This window comes from Mesoplodon mirus, assembly GCF_964341445.2.
Source record: "Mesoplodon mirus genome assembly, chromosome: 12".
NCBI lineage: Eukaryota > Metazoa > Chordata > Mammalia > Artiodactyla > Ziphiidae > Mesoplodon > Mesoplodon mirus.
The window spans coordinates 100,853,642-100,879,209 of NC_138988.1; the positions used below are offsets into that span (position 1 = coordinate 100,853,642).

The 25,568-nt window shown below is 43.6% G+C and overlaps 1 protein-coding gene across 1 annotated transcript in view; it reads right to left on the bottom strand.

Moving 5' to 3' along the window:
* The window catches only part of BMP6 (bone morphogenetic protein 6), a 146,427-nt gene that overhangs the window by 12,809 nt on the left and 108,050 nt on the right, over positions 1 to 25,568 (bottom strand). The window contains exon 2 of the mRNA XM_082638482.1: positions 12,390 to 12,582. Coding sequence (XP_082494608.1) covers positions 12,390 to 12,582 — 193 coding nt within the window. The remainder of the gene's footprint in view (positions 1 to 12,389; positions 12,583 to 25,568) is intronic.

Consider the following 25,568-nt stretch of genomic DNA (forward strand, 5'->3'; position numbering starts at 1 on the left):
CATCTGAGTTAAAAATGTTAGACTTCTCAGGGGGGAAACAATTTTTCCTGTTTACATGGCTCAGAGTTAGAAGGCAATGCTATTGTCATCTTTTCCAAGTTCCAAGCAGTAGGTGTGCCTACACGTCGTTTACTCAGCTGGTGGACAGAGTCTGCAGGGGGCACACCGCCGCCTGCCATCTATAAAGCACCCCCTCTCCCCGCATGTGTCACATCCCCTGCTGAGAAATTACCCCCCCCCGCATCACTGAGGTGGCTGTGGGCAGGCAGACAGGGGGTGTTCGTGGAAAACAGCAAGAGGGGGTGGCGAGTCCAAAGCTTTGAAGTGAAGATGTAAAAAGACATCAATGCTGTTCTGGAAGGTCGGAGAAGACCTTCATCCAGAAATAACACAGACACTATGAACGGCAATGTGGGAAAAGTCACGCTGGTCCCAAAGGATGCACAAGACATGTTCTTGTCAGAGGGGCGGCTTCTAGAATGAAGACGCGGTGAGAATGTCAGGGCGTGAGGCTGCCCCTGAGGTGAAGAGGGTCCGTGTGGGGTTAGAGCCGAGGGCCACGGGTCACTAAGAGCTTCGACGGGGCAACCGGTACATGTTTTCAGGACTTGTCACAAGGATGCAGAGAAATACAGCCCAAGATATGAGCGTGGCACAGCTGGTAGAAGGAGCTAGAATGCGCTTTTATATTTAAAAAGAATTAATGATGAAGGAACGGGAGAGTCTGTTAGCAGAGAAAGAGGGGGAATGGTCCAGAAGACCGTCATCCAAAAACGGGAGAGAGAAGCAGAGAAGAAGGAAGAGAGGAGAAGGGCACGACATGAGGAGGGAGGAGGAACAAGGCATAACCACAACGGGGAAGAAGTGAAGTCTACAGGGTGAGTGGGCTTTGGGGGACATGGGAGCCCGCGTTTCTACCCTGACTCTGCTCCGGAGTCACACGGGGGTCCCCAGGGCTTGGTGGTGCTTCTGGGCCACACCTCGCTGACTGTCCAGCGAGGACAACGCCGGTCCTCACAGCTTAGGAGACCCGTGGATCCACCCACGCGGGGTCGCAGCTAAGCCTGGAGACGGGAAGAGCTCCGGGCTCAGGGCACCGAGGGCAAATCAGATTCAGCCACTTAAACCTAGGATGCTCAGGTCCCTTAGAAGGGAAGTGATGGAGAGCATGGGCTTGAAACAGCTGGGCTCAATGGCTGGAGGAACGGCAAATATTTCCCGTGTGCTTTCACCAAGCGGGGCCTCGAGAAGAGCTCCCGCTGCTCCAAGGGAAGCCCGGGGAAGGCAGGTCCTATTACGTGTCTCTCCTAGAGCGGAGGGCATGCAGCCTGGAGAGGGTAAGGGTGTGAAGGCCACATAGGTGTTAAGTGGGGTAACCACAGCTTGAAACCGGAGTTCAGGCTTCAAAAGCAGAGTCAAGAAAAGTAGGGCTTCCCTGGTGGCACGGTGGGTGAGAGTCCACCTGCCGATGCAGGGGACATGGGTTCGTGCCCCGGTCCTGGAAGATCCCACATGCCGTGGAGCAGCTGGGCCCGTGAGCCATGGCCGCTGAGCCTGCGCGTCCAGAGCCTGTGCTCCGCAACGGGAGAGGCCACAACAGTGAGAGGCCCGCGTACCGCAAAAAAAAAAAAAAGAAAAGAAAAGTATAGGCCGACAAGTATCACATGATATCACTTATTTGTTGAATCCTAAAAAATGATACAAATGAACTTATTTACAAATAAGAGACTCACAGATATAGAGAACAATCATGGTTACTAAAGGGGAAAAGGGGTAGGGATAAATTGGGAATTGGGGATTAACAGATACATACAACTGTATGTAAAATAGATAAACAACAAGGACCTACTGTATAGCACAGGGAACTATATTCACCATCTTGTAATAACCTATCATGGAAAGGAATTTGAAAAAAGTATGTGTGTATGTGTGTATGTACACACACAAAACTGAATCACTTTGCCGTATACCTGAAACTAACAAAATATAGTAAATCAACTCTAGTTCAATAAAAAATTTTTTTCTAAAGTACAGGGCAGAGGTAGTAATTACCCAAACAAGGGCTTAGAAGAAAGTCAGAGTTTGCAATCCACTGCACATCAATGCCAATGGCTGCTGGATACAGAAAACACATTCAGATGCTCAGGGCTGGCACAGGATGAGAAATCATGAGTGACTTCTCATGTCAGGGTCAGTGTCGGAGGGGGTGAAATGTCGTGCAGGAAGTAAAGGTTGAGATGCCCAACACCTGCTGCTGGGACTCCAGTGGCCTCCCGGTCTCACCCTCCTCCTCTTCCCAGGCACAATGCCCTCTGTCTAGACTGCAAACACCACCGACACACACTCAGAAAGGGGGAGGAACTTTCAAAAAGAATGACAGCTTTGAGGAGGGACTTCACTGGCTCAATGCTTCCAGTAACTCAGGTATTTAAGAGACACTATTTATGGCAAGTCACTAAAATGGGTCTGGTCTGACCCACATCTATTTACTTTTCTTCAATGACACATGACCTTCTCAGTCTACACGCTCTGTCAAAGTGTTGCCTCAAACAAGACGCTCCTGATTTTGCTACGCAAACAGCAGGGGTTCCCTTCTAAACCCCTCCAGTGGCATCGAGGTCTTCTTTAGGCGAGAAGTACAATTTTCAAATAGAATGAAAGTCAAAAAGCAATGAAAATTAGACAGTAAGGCAAGGATTTTTACTTTTTTCTTATGTAATGTATATAGAGGATTACGTCTAAACTTTTACCAACTGAAAAGATAGAAAGAAATAGGATATTTGAAAACAAAGCATTACAAATCAGAGTAAACTGCCACACACACACACACACACACACGTGGATTTGAGTAACAAGGGTGAATGAACATTATTATATAATCAGCCAAGCTCTCACTGATTTTATGGCACTTGAATTTACTCAATTTGCACCTCTAGGATGAGCATAAAGAGGAAAGGCACTTCCACTCTGTAAGGGATATTTCATCTTCAATAAACCAGTACAAGTCACTCTGCTGTCAGGATATTAACACAGCTCTGCCCTTACATGGTGTTTACCATGTAAACATATGTAGGACTGCTCCTACATATGTTAGCTTCTCACGGCCACCCGAAGAGGCAAACAAACTACTATTCATACCACCACAGGTTTACAGAGCAGGAACCTGAGGCACAAATGGGTTAAGCAACTTGCTCACACTCACTCAGCTGGATTTGAACCCAGGCAACCTGGATCTTAACCATCATAGCAGAGGTTCTCGAGGTCAGCCTGCATCAGAATCCCCTGGAGGCCTTGTTAGCACGCAGACTGTTAGAGTTTCTGAGGCGGGGCCTTGCAGACTCTTCTAGCAGATTCCCGGGTGATGCTGGCGCGGCTGGTCCGGGGACCACACTCAGAGGCGCTGTCCTCCAGCACTCTCCCTCTCGAGCGTGAGGAGAATGACCTTGGCCTGCTTTTTAGACTTAAGGTTCAAAGCTGTCGGCTCTCAAAATATCTTGCTCCTATCCTTAAAATCATGCAAAGTCATGTAGGCTTCACAAGTGTTTGATTGTCTTAGGGGTTGGCCTTACCCTCAGGGAGTTAGAGTTAGACTGATAATCAGAACCACAGGTTAGATCAAGTCCAAAGCAGCAGTTATTATTAGACGGCTTGCTTCTATGTGTCCAAGAAAGGGAGAGAGGGGGAAGGCGGAAGATTACTTCGTACAAGTTCATGGCCACCTAACCTGTCCTCTTTGGCCACGCAGACACAGTAATGTTCCCAGACACCGGGGCAAATACTCCAACACGCCCTAGTGATCGAACACAGATTGAATGAAGGGTCTGCCACCTTTTAAACATGTCATGGGCAAATCTTACATGTTTTAGTTCTTATCACCAACCCCACATCCATGTCCTTGCCCAATATGGGGAATTAAAATGGTAAAAATACTGTTAATTTGTGATTTTAAAAGAAATAGCAAAACAAAATCTTGACCACAACCATGGCCCAACTCCCACAAAGCTGGACGTCCTAGGGGAGATTCTGGCAACCAAAGCAACCTGTTTCTGTGAATGAATAATCCAGAAGGCATAGTTCCAGAAACAAAGACCTATGTTCTTTCTTTTTTAAAATAAATTTATTTATTTTATAAATTATTTATTTTATTTATTTTACTTTTGGCTGCATTGTGTCTCCGTTGCTGCATGCAGGCTTTCTCTAGTTGCAGCGAGCAGGGGCTACTCTTCATTGCGGTGCGCGGGCTCTTCGTTGCAGTGGCTTCTCTTGCTGCGGAGCACCAGCTCTAGGAGCACAGGCTTCAGTAGTTGTGGCATGTGGGCTCAGTGGTTGTGGCTCACGGGCTCTAGAGCACAGGCTCAGTAGTTGTGGCGCACGGGCTTAGTTGCTCCGCGGCATGTGGGATCTTCCCAGACCAGGGCTCAAACCCATGTCTCCCGCATTGGCAGGTGGATTCTTAACCACTGCGCCACCAGGGAAGCTCAGACCTATTTTCTTTTCTCTGCCACATTTACCAAGTGGATAAACAGTTCCAAGCAATAGTTCCTCTGGCTCCCCATGCCCTGACATCCCCCTCTCCCCAAACTTAGCATTATTCTGAGTGTATCCAATTCTGTGTGATAATGTTAATTCCTCTCTAACCCTCTCAGCTCCCCTGTGCCCTTGCAAAGAACAGAACGTAGACAGGCAGAGGAAGAAGATTTGGTAGCTTCCTGAATCTTTTTTTTTTCTTTTACTTCAGGGAGATGATTCTAAGTCTAAGGAATATGTTCTTGACTAAGAAGATGAAACGAACGGGTTACATAACAGCAGTTGTGGGTCAGTTACATTATCCCCTTTTCAGGGGCAAAGGAACAAATACTGAAAAGTTCAGTGCTTGCCCGGGGCCCACGCTGAGTGCGTCAGAGATTATCAAGCCAGCAGTAAGATTGCAGGAGTCCCTGGGGATGGGACCTGTGAAAGCCAGATACAGAAAGAGAAACAGGTGTGGCTGGGCACAGCGATAAAAAGGCTTTGATTTTCCTCCACCCAAATGACAATAGGGTTCTCCTATTCCTGGCTTTCTCAAGTTTGCCCTTCTCTTCATAAAAGAAAATGGTCCCAGGTATCTCACTTTCATGTCGGTGGAGATAAGAGTTCACATTACTTCACTTTGGGGAGGCAGCACTGAACATCTGACGGAATTCATACAGCAATCCGTTTATGAGAATCAGTCTATGAGAAATGCTTTTCTAAGAAAACAACTCGCCTAGATCCCTGGCTCAACTACCGCGTTCAGGTCTGGTTTCCAGAACTATACTGTTTGGTTAATGACTCAAACGTCAACATTTGTGGGGGTTCATTATAAAGATTTCCAAATAAAAATAATAAAAATATGATACTTCAGAGATGGATGCTTCTGGCTACAATGTATCAAACTAACACTCCTGCTAAGACTAAAAACACAAACCTTTTTGAAGCCATCTTAGAGCAACCGAGAAAGGCAATGGTTGATGAGGCAAGAGCTCAGAGAGAAGAGAAATGCATTGAGGTGAACCCTGTATTTTCTGTTGCTTTTTCATCTCAGGGTATTTGTTAATTCCTAGCATGACGCAAGGATGTCAAACAGAAAGGAGAAGCAGCCAGGAGCCTGGAGCAATATCACTGGCTGGGGACGCAAATTGGAGCTTCAGGAAGTTATGACTTGAAGGGCTAAGGTCCCAGAGGAAAGAGGCTGTAGAGAAGTGAGCTCATAAAAGTGATCTCATAGAAGTTTGGGTTCACTTCCTCTAGGACCTTGGCTCTTCAAGTCCTGGTGTCCATGAACTCCAATATTTCCATTTGAGATGCCTGCCAAATATTAGACTGTGTTTGCATGCAGGAGGAAGCTGAGAAAACAGGCAGAAAGAAACTGCTTAGAGGATAAAAAGCAAAGCAGAGTTTTTGGCAGTCTCTCAATACTGGAGAGTTAAAAAAATTAGAGTTCAGAGGCCACCAAGGAAGGGAACTTCTGGTAAACAACCTAGATCTTCAGCTGAGACCCCTAAAGAGCTAAACTGTAGGAGAAATGGAAAACCAGAAACAGAGAAGCCTTAACACATCTGGAAACCCAGCCTCAGTTAAGACAAAAGAACAAGGTGATCTGCCTGTCTGTATTTTTTCTGCCTTCCAGAAGAAAATGAAACCCAGTCTGGAAGGAGATACCAGTATCTAGAATTGATTTCATAAATAATGCCCAGAATTTAATTTTAAAAAATTATCAGGCATGCCAGGAAATAAAACCAAATGAGGAAAAACCAAGGGAACAAACAGATAATAGAAATAGACCCACAGGTGATCCAGATAATAAAGTTTTCAGACATGATCTTAGAATGTAGCCTTATATTAAAAGGATAATAAATCACAAGTTGGGTTTGTTCCAGGGCTGTGAAGTTGGTTTTACACTTGAAAATCATTTAATATAGTATATCACATTAACACTATAAAGGACAAAAGTCATATATAGACATCCCTCAATATCCCTGGGGGACTGGTTCCAGGACCCAAACCTGGATACCAAAAATACCTGGATACCAAAATCCCCATATGCTCAAGTCCCTTATATAAAATCATGTACAGTATTTGCATATAACTTACCCATATCCTCCTGTATATTTTAAATCATCTCTAGATTACTTATAATACCTAACACAATGTAAATGCTATGTATCAATAAACAGTTGCCAGCACACAGAAACTTCAAGTTTTGCTCTTTGGAACTTTCTGGAATTTCTTTTCAAATATTTTGATCCATGGTTGGTTGACTGCACAGATGCAGAACCCATGGATATGAAGGACCAACTATAATCATCCCAAAAAATTCAGAAAAAAGATAAAATCCACATCAATTTCTAATTTTAAAAAACCCATAGCAAACTAAGAATAGAGGAGAATTTCCTTAATAAAATAAAGAGTATCTACAAAAACATTTATAGCAAACATTATCCTTAATGGTGCAATATTAAACATTCCCCCCACCTTAGATTAGAAATCTGACAGAGATTTCCAATCTGAGATTAGAAATCTAACAGAAATCTGAATGGAATTCAACATTGCACTGGATATCTAGTGAGCACAATAAAACAAGAAAAAGAGAAGTAAAAATATAAGAATTACAGAGGAAAAAATAAAAATATTTATAGATGACATGATTATATTCATGGAAATTCTAAAATTCTGCAGAGAAAAATTATTAGAATTAATATGTAAATTTGCAAGGTTGCTGGATATAAGGTCAATATATAAAAATCAATTGTATTTCTATATGTGGGCAAAAAAGAATTAGACACTGAAATTTTTAAAAGCTAATAACATCATTTACAATAGGATAAAAACTTCAATTCCTGGAATAACTCTAATAAAAACATTCAAGACCCCCTAAACTGTAAAATGTTATTGAGAGTAATTAAAGAAAGCCTAAATAAACATATTCTTGGACTGGAACACTCAATATTAGGGAGAGTCAATTCTTCCCAAATCAAGCTCTAAATTTAATGAAATTCCAAACAGAAGCCCAGCAAGTTTCTTTTGTGGAAATTGAAATGCTGGTTTTACAATATATATGAGAATGCAAAGGGCCATCAGGAGCCAAGAAAATCTTAAAGAACAAATTTGGAGAACTTACACACCAGATATTAAGACTTCTTACAAAACTAAAAGAATGAGAGTTTTTATTGATACAAGAAGAGAAAAATCAATCAATAGAACAGAATAAAGATCTCAGAAACAGACCCAAACACATGTGGTCACCTGATACATGACAAAAATGCCACTGATGTGCATGGAAAAAAGATAGTATTTTTAATAAATGGTCCAGGGTCAGTTAGGTTTTTCTATTCTTACACAGCTATCTAACCTACATCTGTAGTTCACCTGTGATCTCAAATATCCATTCCTGTAGAGTTTAGCTCCTTCTGCTGATCTAAGCACTCCCATATCCCACTGCCTCCTGGGCGTCCAACCACGACTCAGACATGTCCCAACCCGAACTCATGTCCACCCCCCTTCCTAGACTTATTCCTACATTCCCTGTCTCTGTGAATGGTTCAGAGCAGCAAATCAAATTAAAAATTTTGGAAAACTGTTTTTTTGCCTTTTGACAGTTATTTTCTCTCCTGGGACAATTACATTCTATCTTAAAAAGCAGGTCAGAAATGGTGAACTTGGTCACAACTTTAAACAATATATCAGTCTGGCATTGTTTCTGGGGACTCCACCGGCATGGCCTCTGGGTGGCCTAAGGAAATCTTTCTTGGTTTTAAAAACCAGCTTTTAACACAGCATTGCCCTGTTCACTTGATTCAAAGATGCACATCTTCCAATCCTAAGGATTCTGAAGTTAGGATGAAACATATGGACCAAACTGGAAAAAAATAAAATAAAAACCCTGCTTTGCCTGTCTGCAAACAGAGTCGTGATATCGCTTATACCAGGAGGAACTGAATTTTGAATTTGGTAATTAATTCTCACTTTAAATGTCTTCCAAAGGACTGCACCATGATAGAACACAAAAAAGAAAAGTTATCCTATACACAGAAGATAGATGATCACTGCCAGGCAATACAACTGCCAAACCATAGAGAGTAGAATATGGGATGTCAAAACTATCAGAGGCACGTGTGGCCAGTTCATGTACCAAACAGAACCATCTTTCAGACACTGAAAAAATTTCTGGCTGGCTTTCAAGAGATGCTGTTTGACTTTGACTTCCAGATATACAGAATTGAAAAAGAAGAGTCAAAGTATGTCTTTCACCAGATAGAAATGTAGATGCAAATGATATTCTTAAAGGCCCCCAAACTGCACTATTAATCTATGGGTGCTATAAAAGTAAAGATCAGGAGTACTTGTTATGAAAAGCAACATGCTACCATCACACTACTACACATGACAATGGAAGGTTGACCGTTAATCAGAGCAGCCTTTACCCTCCAAGTATGAAGACAGCTTCGTGTGTATGAGATTCAGGAGAAAATAGTAACATAAATGGACAAAGATATAATACTGTGAATAAGGACAAGTACTTTTATGTAAATTTATTCTAGTCTTTTCTCTCCTCCACACCCCCTCCTCTAGAAGAACTGCTGGTAGATTCATGGCTGACCAAAAGATTGATGAAGGTTTGCAGAGGTTTTCCATCGCAAGGCCTTAAAAGCCAAAGTATCAGTACCAGGGCCTGAATTCTAACAGACACATGTTTACCCCTAACAGAGCTGTCTCCTATGCCATCCAAACAGAAGCATCCTTGAGATGTTCGCGTCCAAGCTAAGGAGATGAAGATGCAAGGCATGCCATAAGGGGACCGCTTACCTCTTTCTGGCACTTCACCTTTATCTCAGGACTGTCCCCATGTCACTGGGATGACTTTGAGGGAATCAAAGCAGATCACAGTTTAGGCCTAATTTGGACTTGGCAAAATCCATATGTGCCACGTTTCATCCTTCTAAGGATAACCTGCCTGCCCAGCTGTCTGATGGGGTCATGGCTAAATCCTAAGGAAGGAACATGGGGGAAGGTCTTTCCCAAACTCTAAGCACTGTATAAATGCCAGTTTCCACCAAGGTCATCATAAAAACATAACAATTTCTTACATCAGATAGTAACACCAAACTCATCTTAAGATATCAACCCCGCACCATACTCTAGAGTAAAATTTTGAAATAAACCACAAAGGGCCCCCTGTGCTTCTCTGATAGGACCGCGTATGCTGTGGGGTCGCCAACCCCACTCCACTCCGTGAGATGCTCCAGATCTTTTCAGGACTTAGATTCCATCTCTTGGCTTATTCTCAGGTTTTGAATACGGTATCAATTGTTACCCTGTCCTACCTCAAAGCACCATCTCTTCAACTCATCACTCTTTTGAACTTACCTGGTCCAGTGATTTCTTACCAGTCAGAGAAATAAGGTTTCTGCAGAGCTCACAGCAATGGCCTATCTTCCAAGAGTCGTCTCTGACCCTCCCTGGGTCAGGCGCCCTAGCTGCCCTTTACACGAGGAGGCCCAACACAGATCTGCTTCTGCCTCAGCTGAGGGTATGACTCAGCACTGAAACACCTGCCTTTTTTCTTTTCCAAGGAGGCCAACGCTTTTGCAACACACACGTGTGTTAAGCTGATCCATCAAATGCTACAAATTTCACTGAAACAGATTAGACAGCTACGCTTCTTCACAGGCCTGGAGGGTCCTTTTCAGCCAAGACACCCCAAGATGGTACAGATGGGGAGATCGAACCTTCCCCAGAAGGGGTCCCACAGTTCAATCTGGAGGCCTCTGGAAGGACATGAGCAAACCACAGGCAGCCTGGGCTCCAGGCCCACTGATAAGAAAATCTTCTCCTGGCCAACCTGGAACTCTTGAAAAGCATGAAATTCTCCCAATTCTCCCAGGATTTCCTCTTGCCTATGCACAAAAATGAAACACATCCACTCACCAAATGCTCCCATCCTAAAACGCAGAGAAATTACAACTGTGCTTTGACACGGAGTCAGCAAAGGTTGGGACCATTTGGGAGTTTTGTTTTCCAAGCTCGCTGCTGGCCTGAAGGAAGCATGACACCACGATCTGAAGCTCAAGGCAGCTGTTCGTTTTTGGCTGGAGTTCAGTATAAACCTTACAAATGGTCTGCCAGCGCGTGCTCTCTTTTTTAAAATAATAATAATTTTGAAAAAAATCCATAGTCACAAAACCTCCAATCTAGTGTTTTCACTCTAAAGCTTTTCCTGCAGAACACAGAAAACTATGTTTTCCAAACAAATGTCTGAGCCAAAAAAGGCACCAGCAGGTTATTTCCATCAGAGAAAGGCAATGGGACCAGTACTTAGGCAGATTGAAAATCAATGGCTAAAGCAGTTCCGAAGAATCACTGAATAGCAATTCTCTCTGAAATATTGAAAGATGAAAATCTAGCAATGAATAATTTACTTTTCAAAAGAGGCCCTTAACAGGTAAGTCAATGAATACACTTTTATTTAGGAGCAAAAATCAGACATCAGAAAACCTGCCTTGCATTCTGAAATTTTGGTCTGTTATAAAGATCCTGCAACAGCTCTGTTTTACCTACAATTTAACTGCCACAACTAAGAATTCACATATAGCCATCTGTGTGTCTGTCCAACACCAGGACATGTCCCCACAGCCTGGCATGTCCCTCTTCCTCCAGTTCCCTCATTACAGACTTGAATATGCATCAGGGCCAAATGTTGGCAGTGCTCTCAAAATGGTGTTTGTATGGGGCAAGTTCATGTTTGTTATTATTTTAGTGTGTGTATTTGCGACAGACCCACACACAGATCCATAAGTTCAGGAGAGATCCAACTCCTTCCTTTGGACCTTCTTAATCCAAACTTTTGGACCTTCTTGGGAAATTAACAGATTTCCAGGACCAAAAGCAAGAATCTGGAGGTGGTTTATAAAACAAAAGCTAATAGAGTCCATAAATAGAGGACATAAATGTCCCTCCTCCTCTGCATTCTCTTCCTTTCCCTTTTATCTTCGTATTTACCATACAATTGCCAGAATGTCCTATCACGGGCCGAGTTCCTACCTGCTGCCCGCTGAGAACCACGGGCAGTGCTAACCTCTGCGTCGGACTCTCTGTTCTGGCCAAACCACTCAACTGAGCCTTACATACAAGCAGAGTTCAAGGTCATGGGCTTGTTTTCTGTGTGCCGTATGTAGGACTGAAATAACTGCTGTAATACTTCATCCCAGCCCCTCCGAGGCTCTAGAAATCGCTCCATGGAAGTTTTCCTTTATTTGCTAGGCAGCCCCAAGAACACAGTTCTTCTGTAAAACAGTGTGGCCTCATTTCAGGAAACAAGAATAATATAGACATGGGGAAAAAAGTCTACCGGTCCCTTGCAACTACATGATAAAAAATACATTTGAGACATATATACACACACACTCACTTACTCAAAGACATATTATATCATATATGTGTATATTATATGCACAAACACACAGCCTTCTATTCGCTTGAATCAGCAGCATTTGCAATTAAGCATCCTCATATAATTTCTGTGTGCGAACTTATGTTAGCCACCCTCATCCACCATTCGAAGTAGGGACTAAAACATAGTGGGAAACATTTTAGTCCCAGTGAGTTATATGTTTTCCAAACACAAAGGATGCTTAGTAGATACCATTCGCTGGCTTGCTTCGGAAAAGAAAACTCTTTGGGAAATTTTCACCTTAAGAGCAAAAAAGTCGTCTTGCTGGCTCAACGCTACCATTGGGAACACAGCCCCTGTCACACCCGTGTGCTGCCCTTGAACTCCAAGCCACCTTCCAGAGACAGAGTCGGGGTTATAAGGTGATGGGGTGAGAAACGGGGGCCAGCCCCACCCTTTGGGGTTCCTCGAGCCTCCATACCTGTGCTGCTGCTCCTGTAAGACTTGGTAAATGCCGACAAGAAAAGTTTGGTTTTTAAAACTCCCAACAACACAGTCCTTGTAGATTCGGAACTCTGCAGCCGTCACCGCCTCACCCTCAGGAATCTGGGATAGGTTGAACTTGAACTCTTTGTGGTGTCGCTGGCGAGGGGAGAACTCCTTGTCGTCCTCCACTATAGGATTAAACAAGAGAGAGTGACAACTATCGTTACTTGGCTAAGTGCCACAGGCTCACATCTAGAAAGTTCCCCCGTGTTCATTCCTAAGTGGCTTACCGTTACCCTTATTAGAGGGATTAGCGGGTGGTGGAAAGGGCCACGGGCGAGGCTGCCAGGCTGAGACTAAAATCCTTCATTCTCCCCAGGGATTAAATACAATGCTTAGATTCTCTTTAACGACTTGAAACTATTTAACCAAGTTGCATGACAGCAAGTTATTTAAACTCTTGTCTTCCGGCTTCCTCATCTGCAGCACGAGAGGAAGAGGGCTTCCCAGGGAAGCTGCAGGGACCCAGGCAACAGTGACTAAGAACGCCTCTGCCGTCCTGGCCCCGTCGTCCCCTCCCAGCCCCCCTTTCCTGCCGCTGCTCTCTTATCCCCTCAGGTTGGTTCCTTCTCTCCCCACCAAGCAGTTGCCAAGACCAAGGGCAGCCCTGAGCTAACCTTTGCTGGGGGAGGGGTGTTCCGTGGTCGGAGATGGGGGGTGGGCAGCGCCTTCTGCCCGGGTCTGAAGCTCGAACGGTCCTCGCATTTTGCCTGATGTCCAGGGGGAGTTTTTGTTGAGGGGTTTAGTGTGAAACTTCATAGAAAATATTGCTCTAACTGAAGTCCACTGCCCTCCCTCTACTGGAGGAAACTGAGGGCTGAACGCCTCTGAGGGGAGGGACCCTCTGGGTTGTGAAGCTGCCGGGGTCTCCATTTAACCTGCATGTAGAACCCACGTATGAGGACAGAGACGCAGAAACACATCACCAATGGGATAATATGCTATTGTCTAAGGCTTTTTTTAAAAACTGGGAAAGGATCGAGTCTAAAAGCTTTTTTTTTTTTCATACTTTGGCCATGCCACGTGGCTTGTAGGATCTCAGTTCCCCAACCCGGGCCATGACAGTGACAGTGTCGAATCCTAACAATTAGGCCACCACGGAACACCCTAAAAGCTTTTTTTAAATGAAATCTTTTCCCTGCATAAAGACAAACTATGGAAAACTACAAACTACTGATTACCATGCTTCAGAGTCAGCCTTCAGATGGCTATACAAAGTCCTGGGTGAGAGAAACACTGTCAACCTCGGATGCTTAACCCATAATCGTTGTAGGAGAGAAAAACGAGCACCCTGCTTCCCACCACAAATCCTGACTCTTTTCACCAGAGCTCAGAAATGCTTCTGCCCTGCTGCTCCTGTTAGGTTTTTCTTAATGGCCACCGCAGTAAAATCTCATGAGCAAATTAATCCTTGATGGCAGAGTTTTTCCAGGGCTTGTGGGTAGAAAAAAAAAAAAAAGATCAAGTTATTTGCCACCTCCAGTGGCCCACTTTCTCCCCCATGTGCTGTTCTCCATAATCACCAGAGAAAAGCTCTGCAGATTAAGCTCCTTTAAAGCCAATAACTTTACACGAACTTGAGACCTCGATGGCATTGCAGAAGCTTGGGAAAGTTAAGCCATCCATCGGTACAAGGTTTTTAAATAAAGAATTTCTGAAACTGCCATGTGACTATGCAACAAATCTTTCAGATTCAAGTTATCCCTTTTCTGGGGGTGATGGGGGGGAGTTGTTAAAAAACAGTAAGCTTTGGCTTGTGTAAGAGCTTGAATATAAGTTTAAAAAAAAAAAAAAAGGTCCAGCCAGAAAGTAAACCATGGTTCAGTCCCAACAAGAGAACAGGTTTTTTAATTAGTGGCTAAGCATGAAAAGCAATATTGTTGGGGAGTTCACCCAAGGACACCCACACCTGATGGTGGATCACTTTTCCCTAAAACTGATCTGCCTTTTCAGTTTGATATGTTATCATCAGTGGTTAAAAAGTGAATCGAATCTGATTTCCCAAAGAGACTTTCTGAAAAATAGTCACACAGCTTTTCTAGAGGGCCTCTTGGGTGCTTAAAAATGTCAATATCAAGAAATGAAAGCATATTCTTAAGATTCTTTTGAGAGAATGCATAAGAATTCCTCAAGAAGTCTTCCAATCACTCTTCACATAAACAACAGAAAGAAAAACTATGGATGCGAAGCAAGATATAAAACAGTGACTTAAAAATAAAAATAAAACAGTTATAAGGAGGCGAGAAGGCACAGACATTTCAATACATGAAAAATATGTCAGTTAGTCTTTGGAGAGGTATACCACCCCCAGTAAGCCACACCTTCCTGTATGGACACCCTTAGGGGGTCCCTTCTCCCCTGGGCTGGTTCTGTGACCTTCTCTGGACCAATAAGAGGCAGCAACCATGGTGCTGATTCTGAGGCTAAGTCATAGCTTGGAACTTCCATTTAGGTGTCTTGGAATGCATGTCTAAGGAAAGATGGCTACCACGTAAGAAGTGCAACTACTCTGAACCCCCTAGACTATGAGGAAGTCCGAGGTAACCACGTAGAGAGGCTGGGTGGCGCACAGAGAGACAGAGGGAGAAGGAAGGAGGGAGGGAAGAGACCACTCAGTCCCCAGCCACCTCAGCTGAGGCACCAGACATGGTATGAAGACGCCATCTTGGATGTCCAACCCACTGGAGCCTCGGGATGACCCCAACCCCAGTGACCACCTGACTGCAACAGCATGAGAGACCCCGAGGGGGGGCCACCCAGTTCATCCTAGTCTTTTCACCAGACCGTGAGAGATGATAACAGTACCTTGCTGTTTGAAGCCACTAGGTTTTGGGTGATTTGTTACACAGTCAGAGGCAACTGACACAAGATGAGAAGGGAGTGCAAGAGAGGATGAGAGGGGAAGAGGGAAGGGGGGGAAACTGCATGCAGTTCTTAAGAAGGAGGGATTCTGAAATCCTGGGAGGCAGTGTGTGTGACTAAGGAAGGATCCTGGCAGCCGCTCACAGACAGATGTGAACAGATAGATAAAGAATCTAAAAATGAGAAAGTGGAAGCGCAGTTCAAAGCCTTCCATTTTATTACCGTGCGAATTAGAACGCATTGCCTTATATGTACATTTCCCCAGTTCTCCTCTGGTCGGTCTTGAAGCACTCCACTTCCTCCTGCTTTTCCTTAATCCTTCTTGGAGGAGAGGCGTGGTCTCCTCAGCCCCGCCCCGTGAGTCTCCGATTGCTGCCCACCTCGTTATAAGCTCTGCTGCCTAAACTCTATTGTCGCCTGAACCTCTCCTCGTGCCTCGTAGCTCAAAGCTACGCCATCTTCCTCCCTCTTCCCACGAGACCTCAGCTACCGGTCATTGGAGTTTGCTGGGAATGCCTCCTCTCTCCCCAGATCTTCTGCCCACAATGAAAGTCACACAGTGCATTTGCTAATGTCTCACAGGGATACAAGAAATAAGTACACTTAGGTCACTGCCTACACATGCCTTTGAAGACCACCACAGTAAAATGGTAATGGTTCCAATGAGATTAGCATTTCCCCTTGGAGCTCTGTGACCTGGGCTCCTTAAACACCAGACAGTTCAAGAAAAATGAGAGACGGCTGAGGTGGGGATCCAGCGCTCAGTACCTATTTGTAGCCCCTGCATCTGGCTTCTCAAAGATGGTGCCCTGTGTGGAATAGGTAGTAGCGAGGTAGTGGCCAAGAATGTGGATGAAGTGTGACACTGACAACACGGTTTTGAAATCCAGCTCCCCCTAATCTTACTCAGGTGATACCGAGCAAGATATCAGCCAAAGTTTCAGTTATTAGTTAAATGGGAATACCATTTCTGAGGATTAAGGGAGACAATCTGTACAAGACAGTCAGTGATAGAGGAGGGGCTCAGCAAATGGTCGTTGGAAGCATCGTTAGCAGTATTTGACAATCTAGCTCCTCTGAGCTGAGAATATGTCTTTGCTGAGTTATTCAAATTTACTCACGTCTCTAAATGAGCTTTTTACTGTGGAGGACTTACATTCTCTGGAAAGGGCGGTGAGTAAAATCACTGTCCTAAGTGTCATCAGCCCTGGTGTTTGGCTACTGAGCACAGTACTGTGTTCTCTGAAGCAACAATTCCTAGAATTTTTTATTTCAAGGACCACTGAAAACATTTTTTTTTTAATGGTAGTGACCTTACACAAGGACATCTACTGTTTCTGTTTTCCTTTTGTAAGGACAATATAACAAATAAGACAACAAACTGCACCCTTTTAACACTCTGATTTTATTTTTAAAGGTCCTTTTAACACCAAATCAAGTAGGGAGGATGTAATTCAAGGACATATACAATCCTTGAAATCGAATCAATTTCGCTTTATAAAACTCACTCTGTTCTCTCTCTTTGCCTCAGACGATACCAGCTGAAATTTCAGACCAGCACCAGACCTCTAGTCAACAGGTAGGAGCCACAGCCCAAAAGAATAAACGTTACTAGGTTAAGATTATAAGTGTAAATTATGTACTATTATACATGCAAAAGTACGTATATATACGTAATTTATGGAGGTAACGAAACATAATAACGAAGCACAAATGAGACCAGCACCCAACCTAAAAACTGGAAGGTGAACAGTATTCCTCCCCGGTGCCATCCCCCACTCCCACCCACAAGGGACCTCGGATCATGAATAATGTCTGGCAGTCCCTTGCCTTTCATTTATTTATTTATTTATTCTGGGCTTTCGAGACTTTAGTTCCCCGACCAAGGACTGAACCCACGCCCTCGGCAGTGAAAGCACAGAGTCCTAACCACTGGACCGCCAGGGAATTCCCAGTCCCTTGCCTTTGAAAAAGTTTTACTACATATGTATGTATCACTGAACCATAGAGTGTTTAGTTTTTCTTTTTCTTTTTCTCTTAAAGTCTTTCCTTTCAGAGACATGATGGAAGTTTTACAGGCACCCAGGGAAAATCTAGTCACGGCCACAGCTAAGCTTGAAGGCTGCCCAGGCAGGGGGCTGTGCTGCCCATCAGCTGGTGGGGTGCTGAGGTTCTGTGGGAATGGATGACTAGCAACTTTTCTCCTTCTGCAGCCCTACCGCGTGTAGATCTATTACAAACACGGGCATTTTCTTAATATGTGCTGGTGGGGATGTCGAGAAAGTAAAACCCCTGTGCGTTGCTGGTAGGGATGTAAAATGGTGCAGCTGCTGTGGAAAACAGTGGAGTGATTTCTCAAAACATTAAACAGAATTACCACACGATCCAGCAAGCCCACTTTTGGGTGTGTACGGGTACCCAAAAGAATCAAAAGCAGGGACTCAAACAGATATTTGTAGACCATGTTCATAGTAGCTTTACTCACAAAAGCCAAAAGATAGGAAGAATCCAATATCTACAATGAATGAATGGATAAATAAAATGTGGTCCATAAGTACAATGGAATACTGTTCAGCCATAAAAGTAGAAATTCTGATACATGCTACAACGTGGATAAACCTTGAGGACATTTTGTTAATTGAAATAAGACAGTTACAAAGGGACAAATATTGTATGATTCTACTTGCATGAGGTACCCAGAGCAATCCAATTTGTAGAGACGGAAAGTAGAATGGTGATTTCCAGGGGCTGGGGGTATGACAAGTTAGTGTTGAATGGGTATTGAGTTGCAGTGAGGGAAGGTGAAAAAGTTCTGGAGAGGATGGGGGTGACTGTCACACAACAATGTGAATGTACCTGTACCTAAAGTGGTAAATTTTATGTTATGCATATTTTACCATTGTTAAAAAATAAAAAATGGACATTTTTCTTACACGATCACAATGTATGTTCACGCCTCAGTTAAAATAATTCCTCATTGTCCTCCTATACCCAATCCATAATTAAATTTCCTCAAATGCCTCAAAAATTGTCTTTCTACATTGGGTTTGTTGGAATCAGAAGTCCAACAGGGTCCATTCCTTACACTTGAGTCTCTTCTAAACTAGCAAACCAGTGGGTGGTGGGGATGGTGGTGGTGGGATGAATTGGGAGATTGGGATTGACATGTAGACACTAATATGCATAAAATAGATAACTAATAAGAACCTGCTGTATAGCACAGGGAACTCCACTTTGCTGTACAGTAGAAACTAATACATTGTAAAACAACTATACCCCCCCAAAAAAAGAGCTGCTTATCCAAAAAATAAATAAATAAATAAATAAAAATAAACCAGCAAACCAGGAATAGAAAGAACTCCATTAACCTGATAAGAAGTCAACATAAAAACGTACACTAACAACAAACAGTCCTAATGGTGATACGTTTGAACCACTTCCTGTAAAACAATGAAGAAGGTGAGGGTGCTCATCTCAGTCTTGTGTTGGAATCTAGCTCAGTGCTGCTAAGGTTAAACAACTGGAAAGGACGAGGCACATTACAAACTGTGGACCTAATAAGAAGTTCAGCAAACTGCTTCCCTGTCTCAGCGAGTTGTAACTGCTGTAACAAAAGTACTACAGACTGGGTGGCTTAAACAGCAAACATTTATTCCTCACAGTTCCAGAGGCTGGAAGCAAGAGATGAGAGCGCCAGCAGGATGGGGTCCTTGCTGAGGGCCCTCTTCCCAGTTAGGTCCTCACATAGCCTCCCTTGGTGCTTGCTCGCAGAGGGAGAGAGTGTGTGGGAGCTGGAGTCTCTTTTTCTTATAAGGACACTAATCCCATCCTGGGGCCCCAACCTCATGACCGTGTCACCTAGACCTATTTATCATCCAAAGACCCCACCTCCTAATACTGTCTCATTGGGGATTAGAGTTTCAACAGTATGAATTTCAGGGACACAAACACGCAGTCCATGACGTTGACCTGAAGGTGTCACGTCATGTGTTCCACTACCTTTCCAATTTATGGTTTGAAATTTTTGCATCTGTTTTCATAAGTGACCCTGGTGATGGTCTCATATCATCATGTTGTTTGGTTTCAAGTTACACGTGCTCTTGGCATAAGTTGGGAAATGTTCCCTTTCTTTTCAAGAAATGATCTCTTCCTGGAAAGTTTGGCAAACTTATCAGTAACATCTGATCCTGGAATTTCCTTTGGGGAATATTTTTAATTACTCATTCATTTTCCTTTAAACATATAGAAATATTCAAGCTACCTTTTTTTTTTAAGTCAGTGTGTATTTTCTAAAATGTGTTAATTTGGGTTCAATTCTTTAAATTTATTGCCATAAACTTTTTCAGAGTATTCTCTTATTATTTAATCTCTGCTCTATTTATGTTTTTCTCATTCTAATATTGTTTATTCGTGGATTTCCTTTCTGACTCATCTTACTGAAGGTCACTTTTTCTTTCTCACTACTGCTTAATTTGATCGTGATAAAGATATGTTAATATAGGTATTTTCTGAACATCATTCCACAAAATCTGAATTCTATCAATTAAAGTTGTCTAGAGAAAAATAAAGACACCACCTACTTCAACTGCAAATATAAAAGAAGAAAGAGGGAGGGAAAAGTATGGAATACTCGTGGGATAAATTGGGAGATTGGGATGGACATATATACACTACTATGTATAAAATAGATAACTAAAAAAAAAAAGAAGAATGGAACACTCTAATACATTTAAGAGAGTCCATATTCATTACGTTCTCACTAACTGGACTCACTCGGTGGTTAATTCAGTATAGCTCAGTTCAGGGAATTACAGTTGACCCTTGAATAACTCGGGGGTTAATCTGAGTGTGACTTAGAGCTGGCCTTCCACATCCTCAGTTCCTCCAAATCCATGGATTCAACCAACCACGCACTGTGTTGTATGAAGCATTCACTACTGAAAAATATCCCCAGGTAAGTGGACCCACGCAGTTCAAACCCCCGTTGTTCAAGGGTACATTCATTCCACAATAAATTCTACATTTTCCAAATGCTTAATGCTTCCACTTATAGACCAAACTTGAAAAAGCTGAAACCCTTTTTTAAAAAAATTACCATTCCATTGATAACTATAAACATTTTTTTTCATGCTATGGCACAAGTTGATTTCATTTTAGGCAACATAGAAAGTTCTGGCTAGTTTTCCAAGGGTTGTAACAATGGTGGCCTTTTGACTTCTCTGTTGCAAGCTTGCAACCTTAAATAGTGACAGAGACACTGAGTTCAACTCTCCTACTCACTTTTTTAACCACAGTGCCATGACCCTTCCCTCCAGGGTTCACCAAATATTCCTAAATATTTGTATTCATGTTCTATGGGAATCACAGATATCAAGAAGAAGCTATTTTCCTGGCTACCATGCTCTAAATGACTTTTTTAATCTAAACTTTACTTTTTATTTTAAATAATTATATAGATCTATTAAGTGGTTGCAAAAATAGGACAGATTTTTTTTTTAAAAAAGCAGAGAGGTCCCATGTAACATCATGTATAACTAAGAACAATAATAAAACCAAGAAACTGACACTGGCATTAATACCTTAGCAAGACTACAAACCCTCTCTCTGATTTCCCCAGCTTTACTTTTTATTTTTTTTAATTGGGGTATAGCTGTTTTACAAAGTTGTGTTAGTTTCTACTGTATAGCGAAGTAGAGTTCCCTGTCCTATGTAGCAGGTTCTTATTAGTTATCTATTTTGTACATATTAGTGTATATATGTCAATCCCAATCTCCCAATTCATCCACCTCCCCCGCTCTACCCCCTTGGTGTCCATATGTTTTTTCTCTACATCTGTGATTTCACCAGCTTTTACATGCACTTTTGTGGGTATGTATGTATGTCATAACTCTATGACATTTTGTCACACGTATAGATTCCTCTAACCACCACCACAATCCAGATCCAGAGCAGTTCAGTCACCATAAAGGAACTCCCAAGGCTGCCCTTTGATTCCCAATGACTTTTAAGACCAGACTCAGTGCATATATTATAAAAAGATTTAGGACCAAAAATCAGTGCCTACATACCATCACTAGGAGTAAGGGTTAAGCAAGTCATTTTTTTATTTTGAAAACCTCATTCTAGAACCTTCTTCCCTACCCCAACAGATGTTAAGCTCACTTTAGGCTGGGAAGAAGTTCAGTCACTTCAACCACACATGTCTTACAGCAGAAACAAGGCACAGACCTCAGCTAACACGAGGGAGTGCACTCAGGCTCCTAATAAACATGTGTCACCAGGAAAGACTTAAGCTGAACAGGGGCAGCCTTGATAGAGTCCCATGGAGAGCAAATAACCACCATTTTGCCTCCTTCTAGGGACTGCTATAAAGAAGCAATCAGATTACATTTAGTAAACATCAGCATACATAACATGCATTTTCCCACAAATAAATTGACCATCTTCAGTCAAAACAGACAAATGGGACGGCCCAAAGAGAAAAGTCAACCCTCTCCGACCTCTGGTTTCGACGGCACAGCAATAGCGGGCGCGCAGCGTGTCCTCACTGTGACGGAGAGGAGACGTTCAGTCTGTATTCATTACACCAGACCCATCATCTCTTTTTGGATGATCCGGTTTCTCGGGCTGCGTTTACGTCCTTGTGCTGGCTGCGCTGCAGCTTCACTACAGTGCCCTGAGCTGTGCGTTTCCTTGTGTTTATTGTGCTGGGATGACACTGGACTTCATATGTCCACGGCTGCCTATCTCCCATCGGTTCTGAGAAAGTCTTAGCCACTGGCTCGTTGACAGTGGTCTCTCCTGGCTTAACTTCAGTTTCCTCTGAGATGAAAGTTAGATGCATGTTATATTAGGCCTTCTCATTCTAATTTCTGCCTCTCTTAAATGCACGTTTACATCACTTACCTCCTCATATGTGGGCTGAACCATCTCTCTAGACCCATCTGCAAGTTCACCAATTCTCTCTTTGGTATTTAACGTACAGTTTAAGGCATATATTAGTTTGTCATTTAAGGATTTAAATTTTTTCCCAATAGCTTTCTTTGTTGTTATAGTTGCTCTGTGGTCTACCTGGTCATTTTCCATTGTTCTGTATCACTATTATGTATTATTATACTATTCTTCATTTTTTGTATTTCCTACATAGTTGTCTTCCCTTTTCTAACTTGGTGTCTGTTTTCTAATATGTGAAATCCTTGGGGAACTTAATCCACATTGCCCTCCCATCCCTCTGATGACTTTCCTTTTGCTGGTTTTACCTCCTTGGGTGTCTGGAAATTTTTAGGTAATTTTTGATGGAAATTCATCCTGAATGTTTAAACTGGTGTTGCTTTTCTTTAAAAGAAAAAAAAAAGTACATTTGCTTCTGAGAGGACTACAAAGCTGGAATCAGTGATCTCTTCTGGAAGCTTGGAGGGCCCTGGCTTCACGGGGGAGCCTCCAGGACCGCTCTCCCACCTTGGCCTGGCCCCTGAGCTGGTCTCGTGATCTGAGTGGTGTTGGTATTTGCACTCGCAGACACCGGCTTTTATGTTTGTTTGCTCACAGTAACAACCTCAAGGGAGCCCTCCAAGATGTCTCGGAGTCCCTGACATTCCTGACGGAGACATATTTGCCTCTGTTTATCCTGGACTAGTCATCTTTTAGCAGGAGGGCCTGATGGATTATCTAGCTTGCAACACTTCCAGAATTCGGGGCCTTTATCTTCTGTGTTTGGAAAATAACATTTGGGACACATTCCTCTCCACTCCGAACGATGTTATAAAACCCGCCTAATGTTTGAAGAGTCTACCAGCACCGCCATAGACATCGTGTCATCTGTTTCTCTGAACAGTCCCAGCAGGCAGGCAGAGCAAACAAGATCATCACGGTATCAACAGGACTCTGAGGCCAAAGGCAGTGAAGGGGCTTCCCTAAGCTGCTCACTTTTATGATTTCTGCTAGGATTTTATGCTGATGCCTCCCACCTGGCATCTCCAGCCACTGCTCTCCCTTAAGGAATGTGTTTGTCTTACTGCTGTGTGCACGTCATCATCCAGATGCCCCTGGTCCCCTGGAAGCCCCAACACACACAGAGGAAACTCATCCATCCCCCAACTGAGCTGCGCTGTAGCTTCACCTCTGTCCACCTGGCCAGGCCCAGCTGGCCGATCAGTCCCCGGCTTGTGTGGGTTTCACCTTCTAGAAACGTGCTGTAGCCACGAGTAGCTATTTAAGTGTAGAGTGGTTAAAGTGAAAAGTGCAGTTCCTCTGTCACACCAGCCACGTTGAAAGTGTTCAGGGTGGGGCTTCCCTGGTGGCGCAGTGGTTAAGAATCCGCCTGCCAATGCAGGGGACGTGGGTTCAAGCCCTGGTCCGGGAAGATCCCACATGCCGCGGAGCCACGAAGCCCGTGCGCCACCACTACTGAAGCCTGTGCTCTAGAGCCCGCGAGCCACAACTACTAAGCCCACGTGCCACAACTACTGAAGCCCACGTGCCACAACTACTGAAGCCCGCACGCCTAGAGCTCGGCTCCGCAACAAGAGAAGCCACCGCAGTGAGAAGCCTGTGCACCACAACAGAGTAGCCCCCGCTTGCCGCAACTAGGGAAAGCCTGCAAGCACCAACAAAGATCCAACGCAGCCAGAAATAAGTAAATAAATTTATAAAAATAAATAAATAATTTTAAAAGCGTTCAGTGGCCACATGCAGCTGGTGGATGCTGTACCAGAAAGCAGGTCGGGGAACACTCCCGTCGTCACAGCAAGTCCTCCTGGACGGCACTGCTCTAAGGGTCTCTCTGACCCACCCGTTCTACTCCCTCCACGCCCACTGCCCCTGCACAGCCTGTACCACTGCCCTCACTTCTGCCCCTTGTCCATCTACCCCCACACCGCAGCTCGTACCACACTCACACCCCTGACCTACGTTGCGGCGTGCCTGCCTAGAGCCTTCAGTCCCGACCCCCCAACCGCCTTCCCGTCCCGCCCCTCACCTTCCCCTGCCTCAGCTCTTCTTAGGAGGAATTAAACTGCTCTGTTTTTCTGACCACACTCCCCAGAACCTCATGCCTTTGCCTTACTTATACAATCGCCTTGCCCTTTCAAAGATCTTTCAGATGAATGATAAAGAAGATGTGGCGTGTATGTATACACACACACACAATGGAATATTACTCAGCCATAAAAAAGAATGAAAACTGGCCATTTGCAACAGTATGGATGGACTTGGAGGGCATTATGTTTAATGAAATAAGTCAGACGAAGAAACACAAATACTGCATGTTTTCACTTATATGTGGAATCTGAAAAATAAGATGAATGAAGACAACAAAACAGAAACAGATTCACTGATATAGAGAACAAACTAGTGGTTATCAGTGGGGAGAGGGGTGGTGGGAAGGGCAAGACAGGGGTAGGGGGTTAAGAGGTACAAACTACTATGCACTAAAATAAGCTACAAGGATACATTGTACAGCACAGGGAATAGAGCCAATATTTTATAATAACTTTAAGTGGAGTATAATCTACAAAAATACTGAATCACTATACTGCATACTTGCAACTAATATGAAATTGTAAATCAACAATAATTGAATTATAAAAAAAAGATCCTTCCCTCCCTCACCTCCAGGATGAAGACTTTACTTACAGGCCCCCAATTTTGAAAATGCTTTGGGGCTCCTATGTAATGTTAAAGAAGGACAATTTATTAAAGCCAAAAAATAAGGGGAGGTAAATCAAAGTTCTTATTTCCTCTGTAATTGCTAATGCTTTGGTGAAAAATATCAAAGTGAAACTCTTTTTTAAAAATGTGTTTCCACTCAGTTTTAAGTGTTTCTCTTTTGCTAGAACTAAAACCATTACTTGCAGTACTTCATGGGCAATCGGCACTCTTTTAAATCTTCAAGGCTGAATTCCAGGAGGCCTTCCTTAACTGCCTTCCTTCTCCACCCTACCCCCAATCCCCACTGGTTTGGGGACCCTCCCTCTAAGGTCCCATAACGTCCCATGGAAATTGTACCCCGACCTTATACTACGATGGCCAGCTGCTCATGTGGCTGCCACCCTCCCCTGCTAGACCATAAGCCTCTCAAAAGCAGGGACCATGACAGGTTCACCTTCATACCCCCAGGAGGGCTCAAAGAATGAATGCAGAAGCCAGGACTGAGGCCTGCCCTGTGCCCTTTCCTGGGCACCACAGTGTCCCCAACAGGCAAAGGGAGCCAGAACAAACTCAGGCTTTGCACTCTAGCCCCTGCAATCTTTCC